The 13,005-nt window shown below is 44.5% G+C and overlaps 1 protein-coding gene across 5 annotated transcripts in view; it reads right to left on the bottom strand.

Annotated features, from left to right (window-relative positions):
• Nucleotides 1-2,296: 2,296 nt before the first annotated feature.
• The window catches only part of LOC129698871 (mitogen-activated protein kinase kinase kinase 13-like), a 158,280-nt gene continuing 147,571 nt past the window's right edge, over nucleotides 2,297-13,005 (bottom strand). For all 5 annotated transcript variants that reach the window (XM_055638227.1, XM_055638228.1, XM_055638230.1 and 2 more), the window contains 2 exons: nucleotides 10,693-10,996; nucleotides 2,297-8,713 (listed from right to left, as the gene is read on the bottom strand). In XM_055638227.1, coding sequence (XP_055494202.1) covers nucleotides 8,612-8,713; nucleotides 10,693-10,996 — 406 coding nt within the window. In that variant the 3' untranslated portion in view covers nucleotides 2,297-8,611. The remainder of the gene's footprint in view (nucleotides 8,714-10,692; nucleotides 10,997-13,005) is intronic.

Raw genomic sequence — 13,005 nt, 5'->3', positions numbered from 1 at the left:
TTAATCAGGAGGACAGTGAAACTGATCGGTGAACTAGGATGTGGGAGGGACAGAAAAGGGGAAAACAAGGGTTACCTGAAGTTGGAGAAGTCGATATTCATACTGCTGGGTTGTAAGCTGCCCAAGCGAAATATGAGGTGCTGTTCCTCCAATTTGCGTTGGGCCTCGCGCTGACAGTGGTGGAGGCTCGGGACAGAAAGGTCACTATGGGAGGGGGAGTTAAAGTGTTTAGTAACCGGGTGATCACGTAGGTCGAGACTGACCTACAGTTACTCCCCTGTGCCAGATTCACAAGACTGTTTCCCTCCAATATAAGAGTGAGTGTTCAATCGCCCAATGCAAGAAGAACAGAGGCCAACACAATCTCATGCAGTACACTGGCTTTTTATTCCATGCATTTTTTTTGCTGATCATTTCCCCTCTGACCCCCATCACTTAACACCAGTTATTACAATCAGTTAATCAGTTCCGTTATTGTCAGAAAGCCTCCGAGGTGAAAGTGGATCGAGCCAGGGCAACTCACCCCGGTGGACAGAGGGGAACAGATGAAAATGTCCGGAGTCCATGGTGCCAGGTGGATCTTGAAATTTAATACAAAAAGAATCTACAATACTGTCTCCTAAGTGCAAGGGCAATCAATAACTTGTGGTCCCCCAACAGGGGAAGGTGGTGGCTTTACCAAAGATGGTAAAATAAAGTTAGACATGGGACTTTGGTGGAATACATTTCAAGTGAAAATAAATTCATATCAACATTTTAACGTTTGGAAGAATGCCTAAATTGGGCCTTGATCCACACACAGCATTATACAGGTGCCCATTTAATGTTTCTAGTTGCTTGCTTTTGCTAGTTTGAATTGTATGTGACTGTATGCTTGGAAAAAGCCTGGTCTCCTACTCCCAAGAAGAGCTGTGAAATGAATATTATATGTCAAGGTAGCCAGACTTTGGTTCATTGAGGGGAACAAATGATAAGGAACAAAGACATTTTCTTAAGGATTTAGCGAGGTTGCATGTGGTGGCAGTAAGGATCAGATGTGCTGTAGCTGAATAGTGGAAAAGGCTCAAGGGGGGGACTCAGTTTTTTAATCATGTTCCTATATTCAGAGCATTGTTGGCCAACTGGTTGATAATCCAAATCAAATCATCAAAGTAAATATAAGGAGATATGGGTTTAATTTTTTAATTGGGACACTGTTGGACAGAGGGCTCATATGGGATTGCTAAATCTTTGACCCACTAGTTTTCATGGCTGGTGGTCACAATGATTACAGCAGAACAGGAAGAACCAAATACCACACCAGCAAACGTCAGTGCTCTGTGGGTTCAGCTGTGACAAGGCTTAGGCAAGTTTTGACATAGCTGTTAGGGGTCCTATTAGCATGTCACATTATCCCAAACAATAACCCCTGTAGGAAAGTGACGCTGCTGACACTTATCTGGCACCGGGCATTCTGGCCGCCAGTTTAGCATTATAGTGGATCCCACTTTCACAATATCAACCAGGCATTTTAAAGCACACAGGGTTTACTACAGCAAAATGTTGTTTATTTCATTAACTGACTGGTAGTCCTATTTCAGTAGTTAGGGCGAGGAAACTCTATGAAGCTGCGCATGTACAGCCCAGCTAAAGAATTTAGTGGAAATCTTATTCATTCTTTACACTTGGAAATTATTTAGAAAATTAATCTTTTAAGCCTTTGACAAAAAAAAAGTCAATTAAAGCAGAGATCAAGAGAAAGGGAGCGTTAGGATGTGGTGGAGAAAATGAATTGGGCAGAGAGGGAGAGTGTGGGGAGGAGAGGGATCAAGAGAGAGAGTTGAAGGGAGCAGAATAAGAGATGGAACTGAGAGCAGAGAGGGTGAAATAGATGAGAGCAAGGAGAGGTAGTGGTCAAAACGGGAATAAAGAGAAAGGGAGTTGGTCAGAAAACGGATTCCAACAATCTGATGTACAGAAAATGAGATGGGACTGGGTGAGGGGGAAGGGCTGCTGCTGGTTCTGGAGTACTGGTGAAAAATACTGCTGCCGGGCAATGAAGCCAATGTTTAAGGGGGCGTGGTTGACTGATGCTTCAAGCTGGAATTGTAGAGCAAGTTCTGTTCTGGTGAGATGTGAATAAGTGGTGCTTTGTAGGTCATCTGTTTCACATTGAACCACCTCAGCACCACAGAACGATTGAAGATCAGAGGAACTGGGTCTGTAGGCAAGTCTGAATGCAGGAAGCCTGATGATTTGGTCAATGCAAGGATCATGGAGAGGGGGATTGGAACACTTTTTTGTACATCTTTTTGAGAGTAGGTTTTAAAATACTGTTTTTTTTTGTGTGTATTGGAGGTGGTGAAGAATGGGTTTGCTATTGAGTGACCCAGGAAGGCAGGGTTGACCTGAGGATGGACACCTTGGTCAGCTGACAATGGGAGCCTGAATGTGATGGATGTTGGTTGTCCTGTGACAGGATCACTGGGGCTGCATAAGCTGCAATTGGGATTCCTTCATCTTCACAACCAACAAGTCAAGCAGTATCGTTCTTCAAAATTACCTGGAAGAGATGCAGACCAGTTGAAAATGAGGTATGTGCTGGGACGCAAGTGCAGCACAACACTGCAGTAAACCTCAGGGCTCCAGGGCTTACGCTGCAGTTTGCGGCAACATTCACCTTTAAATCCAGTGTGCCCATGAAAAGCTATCCTACCTGTGCAATGCTCACCGATTGAGAGAAAGCACTCGACATATTTCTAACAGCTAGCTTTGCCTCTGGTTCGGAGCCTCTGCCACCTTCCATCACTTCAGTCCCTGCCACAGTTTGATGCCATCCACTCGAGGATGCTCAATTACAATGGCAGCCAAAAACAGAGAAACACAATTAAAATCCTTCTGGGAGGAAACAAAATTCTGATCTACAGAAAAAAAAACACAATTAAAACCACAGCGATAAGTTAAATCTGATGTAGTCCAGCTACAGAACCAAAAGGAATAATTTAAAATGATCTGATACTGATTTTGCATTAGTGACCCATTGTATAACTGCACTGGTGCTAAAATTTGTGAGAGAATGATTAGTCTACACTTCCACAGCCTTATAAACAAATATGAAAGGAGCAATTATATATTATATTTGGAAAGAGCAAAACCATCCAGAATATCCGATTCAGGCTTTTCTAACACTGCCAGTTTGGGTAGTTCACCCACATGTATCTCATCTTTTAGAAGTGTACTGAATAAATATTTGAGGGAAAAAGAAACTTGCACGGCTATGAGGGAAGGTTCAGGTGCATGGAACCAATTGATGAGGCACAAAGAGCAAAATGGCATCTTCCTGTGCAGCCTGGCCGCATGTGCTGGTATCGAGCGAGTTGCCATGTGCTTTGCTGCTTACAGTGCATGGCCTTTTGTTGTCCTTCACTCACAACGACTCCAGTCATTCGCACAGTGTGCGTTAACAAGCCCCAGCAGTGGTTTGTTGAGGAATCAATGGGCTTTTCCTAGAATTGGTGGTTTGGATTGTTTGTGAAACCCAACAGCTATCAGTAAATATGCAGCCAAGCACCTCAGAGGTATTAATGAGAAACATCTTCCACGTAATCAACATTGACACGAAGAGGAAAGTTGTAGGACACAGGTTTCACATAGTTTAGATACAGAATAATAAATACGCAGGGCTGAGTTACATTTGAATATTGTCAGGGTGAGTGGCGAGGAAATTGGGCGGTTTATATGTAAGATGTTCAGCAGGGTACAAGCTGATCGATATGTTCATTTATATGTGATATACAGTGCTGCCTGGATCTGACCTCAGCACTCAGTTTCTGGTGGAACCCAGTCTGGGTTTTACCGTGAATCTGCTGTTGTCCTGAATCCCATGTGTGAGGATAACAGATCTTTAAACTCATGACGTAGGGTGAATGACAGTCTGAAGCAGGGTCTTGACCCGAAACATCACCCATTCCTTCTCTCCAGAGATGCTGCCTGAACTGCTGAGTTACTCCAGCATTTTGTGTCTAGGGGAATGACCCTGGCAGACTCAGGAGAGAAGTACATGGCACCCTCTGGACTAGGTGTGCGACTGGGTTAGCAGCGACCCACAGGGTGAGCAAGTGTGGAAACTCGGGGTTGTGGATATTCAAGGGCTGTGGACCGCCTGTTGTAGAATTACAAGGGACATCACTCTACGTCAGCAACCTCCTCCTGCTTGCTTATCATCCAGAATAATTATTTCAAAGGAACAAGGTATCCCTGGGAACCTCATCCAAGTGGTCTTTCTCCAGTTATGGGTTGACACAGACAGAATATTCTCCTACTGGAGCATTCCAGAGAAGCTCCACCTGGGAATTCTCTTGGTCTCATCCAAGGGCTCATCGCTTGATACACCAGGCAGAACTGTTCCTACAACCTGTTGGCCTGTGCTCATTGTTGGGCCTCTCAGAGTTACCCACTGCTTTAGTCCGCTAAATGTCAGGGATCAAAATAATACGTGATCAAAATAGGAAGATGATTAGCAGTGTAAAAGCCTGAAAGGGACTCTCCATCTCCGGAGGTTTCAACATTTGCACATCATAACATGGTATCCCGCACTGATACAGTCAGATATCCCGCACCGTACAGCTAAATATCCCGCACTGATACAGCAAAATGAGGCCTGTGCTGATACTGTGAAGTATCTCACACTCAACAATGCACCTTCAGTTTATAACAGTTCATTTCATCTGGTGGAAAAGCCAGGTTTACGTCTTGCATTTCTCCCACCTGTAACAGAAACATAATGTTGCCGTCTCCAGTAGCTGGCAAGCTGCGGCTGGAAATCTCAGCTGCGGTCTTCCGGTTCAGCTTCCCGGCGGAATGATTGACGTTCGGTCCGATACTGCAAAGGCTGGCATACCCACACTGAACAAAAGGATGAAGGGAAAGTCCTTATGCCGTGGGCCTGATGGCGCTAACATCAGTCAATGACAGATGGACACCAAAGTTGGAGAGGATCTTGCAGGACTGCAGCCCTGTGCTAAACAGCAACTGATATTGCAGCCACCAGCATAACAATAGTATATGCATGAATGAAGGTGTTTGATGCAGGAGCCCATTCGATGGTCACTTTAGTTCAGAGTCTTACCCTTAATCCCAGCCTGACCTCCCTTGTCTGGGTGTAAGAAGGGAGACTGTGATGCTGACCATGTCTATGGTGCTTGCCATGCTTTCAGGACATGTTCTTAGGAAAGTAGAGAGAGAGAGAGAGAGAGAGGGGGGGGGAGGGGATAAAGAGTTCTGTTCACTCCAGTGTCCTCACCTAGAACATCATTTTTTACAATTTGAGGAGGACTGGAAGATGAGGGAGGGGACAGCATCTGGGGAAATATTTCTCAGCATAATTAACAGCAAGGTCTGGGCATGGAATAACACTCCAGCAACAGTGTCCCAGCAGACACTCCCAGGGCAAGGTTTAGACAAAGAGTGAAGCTCCTACATTTCCCTGGTATCCCAAGGATAGCGTCAACATGGGTTTGACACCTAGTAAAGCTCCCTCTACAACTAACCCACCACCCGATCTAGGCCCATCACAGATTCAGTACTGTCCTCCAGGGGGTGTGATGTTGCACTATTTTCCCCATGCCGACCACCTATTCTGTCAGAGGACACTCACTGCTGGTCTTCTGAGGAAAACTACATGCCCTGTAAGAAAGAGGCCAAGATCTGACAAACATTCATGCTCGCTGGAGCAGACTTTGCCCCATTGTTGTGAGCTGAATTTGAATGCAGGTCACCGAGAGATATGGGGAGAGCCTAATATACTGGAATGTCCTGTCCCAATTATGGTTGGCCACAAAGGTTTGCTGTCATTCAAGCAAAAATATTCAGATGGAATACAGTGCCCTCCATAATGTTTGAGACATTTTTTATTTGCCTCTGTACTCCACAATGAGATTTGTAACAGAAAAAAACAGGTGGTTAAAGTACGCATTGTCAGATTTTATTAAAGAGTATTTTCATGCATTCTGGTTTCACCATGTAGAAATTACAGCAGTGTTTATACATAGTCGCCCCCATTTCAGGGCACCATAATGTTTGGGCTTCACAGGTGTTTGTAATTTCTCAGGTGTGTTTAATTGCCTCCTTAATGCAGGTATAAGGGAGCTCTCAGCACCTAGTCTTTCCATCACCTTTGGAAACTTTTATTGCTGTTTATCAACATGAGGACCAAAGTTGTGCCAATGAAAGTCAAAGAAGCCATTATGAGACTGAGAAACAATAATACAACTGTTAGAGACATCAGCCAAACCTTTGGCTTTCCAAAATCAACTGTTTGGAACATCATTAAGAAGAAAGAGATCACTGGTGAGCTTACTAAATGCAAAGAAACTGACAGGCCAAGGAAGTCCTCCACAGCTGATGACAAAAGAATTCTCTCTATAATAAAAAAAAATCTCCAAACATCTCTCCGATAGATCAGAAACACTCTTCAAGTGTGGATTTGTCAATGACCACTGTCCGCAGAAGACTTCATGAACAGAAATACAGAGGCTACACAGCAAGATGCAAACCACTGGTTAGCCACAAAAATAGGATGGCCAGGTTACAGTTTGCTAAGAAGTACTTAAAAGAGCAACCACAGTTCTGGAAAAAGGTCTTGTGGACAGATAAGATGAAGATTAACTAATATCAGAGTTATGGCAAGAGCAAAGTATGGTGGAGAGAAGGGACTGCCCAAGATCCAAAGCATACCACCTCATCTGTGAAACACGGTGGTGGGGGTATTATGGCCTGGGCATGTATGGCTGCTGAAGGTACTGGCTCACTTATCTTCATTGATGATACAACTGCTGATGGTAGTAGCGTAATGAATTCTGAAGTGTATAGACACATCCTATCTGCTCAAGTTCAAACAAGTGCCTCAAAACTCATTGGCTGGCGGTTCATTCTACAGCAAGACAATGATCCCAAACATACTGCTAAAGCAACAAAAGAGTTTTTCAAAGCTAAAAAATGGTCAATTCTTGAGTGGCCAAGTCAATCACCCGATCTGAACCCAATTGAGCATGCTGTTTATTTGCTGACGACGAAAACTGAAGGGGACTAGCCCCCTAAACAAGCATAAGCTAAAGATGGCTACAATACAGGCCTGTCAGTGCATCACCAGAGAAGACACCCAGCAACTGGTGATGTCCATGAATCTTATTCTTCAAGCAGTCATTGCATGCAAAGGATATGCAACAAAATACTAAACATGACTACTTTCATTTACATTACATTGCTGTGTCCCAAACATCATGGTGCCCTGAAATGGGGGGACTATGTATAAACACTGCTGTAATTTCTACATGGTGAAACCAAAATGTATAAAAATTGCCTTTATTAAAACCTGACAATATGTACTTTAACCACATGTGATTTTTTCTATTCCAAATCTCAAATTGTGGAGTACAGAGACAAATAAATATATGATGGGTGCTTTTCCCACACGTTATGGAGGGCACTGTAAGTCCAGGTTTCAATGGGGCAATATCTCAGTGTCACGCTTCTCCTCAGTCCTGGTGAAAAAGCAACCAAATGACTTTGTTTCCCCATGGACCCAGCATGGAATGCAGAGCATTTCCAGCTTTTGATGTATTTCTTTTAAAATTTTCAAAAGGTAGAAATGCTTTTCCCCCACTGATGCATGATGGAAATCAGGAGCACATACCCCAGAATCACGGGGACGATAAAACATTTGGAATTTTCTCTTGGGGGGAGATAGATGAGATGCAGCTCTGGTTAAAGGAGGGAATAGTCTCCTATTTTCAAATCGTCCTGTCTTGCTTTTGTTGTGAATGTCAATTAAAATCCTCCTGTGTGGAGGTATCAGCAGTTTGGCGATGCCATGCCTCACAGTGAGAACCCATGGTCAGATCAATAGTCTGCCTACTGGCCCACACAGTTGCTGGATCATTAGTCCCTCATAAACACTGTCTGCTCATTACCACTCCCCACCTCTCCTAATAACAATACCCAGGAATGCTGCTGTTTAGGATTGTGTCCCCTAGAAGCCACAGTGTACTTTGGTGTTCTACTCCATCCAATCTCAGTGTACATCTGCCATTGGTTTGAGTTGGCTGGCATTCATTAAGCTGAAGTGTGAAACTTCAATGTTCTGTCTGCCTCCTTGAGCACCAGGACCACAGGATCCTTGTGTGAGCCATGACCCAGTTTGGTCTGTCTTTACCCTGTTACATCAGTTAGTCTCCAGCTGAAGCAGTGGTGCAGGTTAATGTTGGTCCGTCATCTTTGCCCTGAGCCTTAGGCTCCATGCAATAAAACGATTAAGACTAGCGATGCCTTGTCCATCTTCCTTGCACCCCCTTGTTTCTTAAGTACTTGATATTTATACAGTATGAAGAGTCAAACAAAAATAAATTGTTAATGTTACACTAGCTACATTATTCAACAAAGTGGATCCCTGCCATACTTGATTGAAATGGTGGTGAACTCTACAATCACTTCATCACAACTTGCTGCAGAACATCGAAGAGTCTCCAAGTCTTTGAGTTATTGCAGTTTGTTCCCATGGGAAGTTTTGCTCGACTTTACGTTTTATTTTGCCTTTCCGCACTCCCCAGGCAGCAGGCCCTGCCTGTGGCGGTCCTCACCAGGTGGACGAGTTGCAGGCTTTCCCTCGGCGCACGGTGGAGTCGGAGCACTCGGCCTCCGAAGAGTCACAGTCCGATTCTCCAAAGTGTGCGGCGTTCTAAGGTGGACACAAACATCAAACGTCAGCACCGCAAAAATGCAACGAGTTCCACCTCCGCATCCCCGCTTTACAGAGTCCTTAGTCCCTTATAAACACTATTTGCTCATTACCACTCCCCACCTCTCCTACTAACAATATCCAAGTATGCTGCTGTTAGGAATCTTCACAGAGAACAGTACAGCACAACAACAGGCCCTTCAGCCCCCAATGTCTGTTCCAAACATGATGCCAAAACCAACTCTTATCCACCTGCACATAATCCAAACCCTCCAATCCCTACATATCTATATGCTGATCCTAAAGTCTCTCCAATGCTATAAACATATCTGGCTCCACCACCACTCCTGGCAGGACATTCCAGGCATCCACTACAAATGTGTCCCATCGATTTTCTCTCACCTTAAAGCTATGCACTCTAGCATTTGATTTTTCCATATTGAGATAAAGGTTCAGACTGTCTAGCCATCTATGCTGCTCATAATCTCCCCATTGTTCCAGAGAAAACAATCCAAGTCTGCCCAACCTCTCCTTACAGCTAATACCCTCTAATAAAGGCATCATTCCGGTAAACCTCCTCTGCATCTTACTAAAGCCTCCACATCCTTTTTGTAATGGGGCGACGTGAACCGAATGTGATACTCCAAATGCAGCTAAACCAAAGTCCTTTGAAGCTGCATCATGACTTCCTGACTCTTACACTCAATGCCCTAACCAATGAAGGCAAGCACACCAAATGCCTTATTTACCATTCTATCTATTTGTCTTACCATTTCCAGGGACTAATGCAACTGGACTACAATATTCCTCTGTGCATGAATGTCACATTTAATAGGTCCCTCTGGACAGATTTGGTATTGTTTTGTAGTTCTGGCAAATTCAACGTAGACATCATGGTCTGAGTATAAACTACGTGGCAGCTACAGTCCTAATGCCCTGCCCACAAGAGTTCCTGGACCATCCTTCACCCTTGCTGAACTACCATGTTGCCAGCTCTGTCTAAATCCTCCACTGGGGCGTTGCCCTGGGGTTCAGCATTCATGAATGAGAAACCCTCGCTGATGCCAACCTTCCCATTCGTTGCACTGTCTAGAGAGCCATCCACTGCCCAGCAAACCCATCAGAGTGGGTTCACTGTCAGCCGGGAATGGCACAAGTGATAGCGTTGGCATACTTTCCAGAGGTTGACAATATGGTATTTTACCAATTAGTTCCAGTTACCTCCTCCTCTGGATACTGACCTCTGGCCTTTTGTAAGATCTCCCCTTAACCTCCTGAACGGTCAGGAAATAATCCCATTTTCTCCAACCTTTCCAGATAATTGACGTCCCTTATTTCTAGGAGCGTTCAAATGAATCACCTCCAAAATGAATCCAACCTCCAAAATGAATCTATCACACAGACCAGCCACCCATCATTGACTCCATCTACCCTCCATGCTACTTCAGAAAAGCAGCCCTACTTAATCAAAGATTTGCCCCACCTCAATTAATTCTCCTTCACCCTACTCCAGTCAGGCAGAAGGTACAGAAGCTTGAAAGTGCAGAGTCAGCAAACAACTTCTTCCCTTCTGTTATCAGGCTTCTGAACGTCCTTCCATCAGCTGAGGAAAAGTCTGATTCAGCTCTTCCCCATTGCGGACATTGGATTTTGTCTATAGAATTGATGCGCTACGATGCTGAGAGCTACATTCTGCACTATATCTTCCCCTTTGTTCTTCCTATTGTACTTGAGTTTTACGATTGCATTTATGTATAGTATTATCTGATCTCACTGGATAGCATACAAAACAAAGCTTTTCAATGTACCTCAGTGCACATGATAATGATAAACATAAGCCTGAACCTAAACGGTGATTGTAACCTTCTGTGCTGTGTACTCGCTCTCTGTAATAATAAGGTCACCTCACCTAGGTGGATTTGCCAGTGAAGCCCCCTGGAGCTGAGTGTTGCAACAATGAGTCGCTGTAGGAAACTCACCTCGTGGCAATGCTCTTCTGCACACAATTTCCCCAGTGATATCTGAGTCTTCACCCTGCGCACTGCTGACTCCTTGTCAGACAGTCCATCGGACTGCGTGGATATCTCGATAGGGATTTCTGGAGTGTGCGACAGCATGTCCTCCAGCTTGTCCTCCATGTGCTCCTCGTTGTTATTGCTGAGCCCGTCAGGGGTGCCGCTGTGTGAGTGGTCACTAGTGTTGCCCTCCTCTCCATCCGATACCGAGAAGTTTTCCGAGCTGAAGGTGGAATACGACTGGCAGCTGCTCATGCAACGGTGAGGCCTACACAAAACACAGAGCACACAGCCTCAGAAACCAAGCACGGCATGAAGTCAGACTATCAGTGATCCTACACACTGTGGCAACACCAGCCCTTCAACACTGGCTTATGGCTGTTATTCAGACTGCAGGCCAAGTCTTGGGCTACAGTGAAATCACACAGACAATCTGTTATCAACTCATTCCAGTTTCTTCTTGCTCCTTGCGAATCCTGCAAGATCACAGGTGAGTGAGCAGGTCAGTTTCACCAGCTGTCTATTACACAGGCCACACAGTAGCAGATTAATAGGCACTGACACTGGGGTATGTGCGCACACGTGGCACACCACTCAATGGTTCTCTATTACCTGGTGTATTTGCTAATATTTGGTATCAGGATCCCTTGAATCACATTGTGTCAAAGTTTAGCAGAGGGCAAATTGTCCTGATCTTGCCTTTTCCTGTATATCATTAATTGGACAGATGACTAAAATTCCTTTGCTTTGTATCGCAGCCTCTTGAGATAACGTCCATTTAGTTCTCCTTTCAATTTTGTAACCACCCACCAGGTTTCAGTCCGTTATGTGCTTGTTGCCTCAATATTAGTACGTGTCAGAGGTTATGGGGAGAAGGCAGGAGGAGAACGGGGTTGGGAGGGAGAGATAGATCAGCCATGATTGAATGGCAGAGCAGACTTGATGGGCCGAATGGCCTCCAACTCCTTCTTCTTAGGCCGCTCTCGGCCATGGCTGACCATGGGTGTCCCCAGGGTGTTATTCCCTATATGGAGGATGCCTGTGCGTGACTTTGTTTAATGTGGGGAGTGGTGCACAGAGAGCCACCCCACGGTCCTTGATAGATCTGGCTCAGGATCCAGTGGCATGGAGTCCAAGTCGACGGGAGACTCTTTTCTGCTGCAGCCTTCATCTGCCTTCCCAGCCGTTGTGATGCTCCACTAAGATCCGCCATCATCCTCCACCTGTTCCACCGTTGAGGTCTTGGTTGGATTGCTCTTTGTCAGAGACCTCCCCCTCGACCTTACCGACATGGGTGACCCTACCAGGAGCATAGCTCCAGACGGCATCGCTCTCGGGATCTCAGGTCCATACAAGCTTCTCCACCATGACAAGGTGACAATATTCCTTATGACCTTAATATATGCCCTTTCCACAGGCCAGTCTCAACATTAAAATAATTTTCCAAAATTCCTATTTATCTTTTCACAAAAAATTGCCATAATGACCACCCTCATGTTATACACATTCACTTATTTTGTTTGATAAGTTCTTGCTCTCATCTAAGTAAAATAATTTAGAATTACTGTGACTTTAAAACAGTGCTAGCTGAGATCCAATGCAGATCAGCAGTGAACACTCCTGCCAATGTGTACTCTATGTCCCTTGTCCCAATCAATCCATGTTGCAAGGTGACCTCGGTTTCCATGCAATCTCTGCAGGACTTTATCAAATGCCTACTATGATGGCCACCATTTTAGGGACCAGAGAGACCACTTCACAATACTCCATGATCCACATATGACCTAGCCTACAAACATCATCATGATCCTGTAATCAATTAATTCTCATTGTCCCTGTTATCAGCTCCAATAACTGCCCTGATGTTGGTCATAAACTGCCAGGTCAGTATTTCCTGGGCATATTCTTTGCTCTCTTCTTAAATAACGGGGTGACTCATTGGAAAAGTTGCAGGAGAAAATAAAGGTACTTAAGCAGACAAACCTCTAGGACTTTATAGCTTCACGCTGTTTGCAATTTACGATTTACTTTCCACCTCAATTGCTAAATGAAGAAATTATGATTTATAACATCTACATCTTCAGTACTAATTATTTTTAATGTCCTGAGATGAACCTATCAGGGCACGTGTGTTCCTGACCAAGGTCATATTGCATATTTGGAATATATTAGATCCATCAATTCCTTTCCTTATTTTATCCGCTACAATGAAAATAGATGCAGAGCGATCATTTAACAAAGGTGTGATTTCCTTATTATTCAATACACTCACCTACA

Source organism: Leucoraja erinacea, chromosome 7 (genome assembly GCF_028641065.1).
Source record: "Leucoraja erinacea ecotype New England chromosome 7, Leri_hhj_1, whole genome shotgun sequence".
Taxonomy (NCBI): Eukaryota; Metazoa; Chordata; class Chondrichthyes; order Rajiformes; family Rajidae; genus Leucoraja; species Leucoraja erinaceus.
The sequence above is the reverse complement of the archived record's forward strand: the minus strand, read 5'-3'. Positions and strand labels throughout refer to the sequence as shown.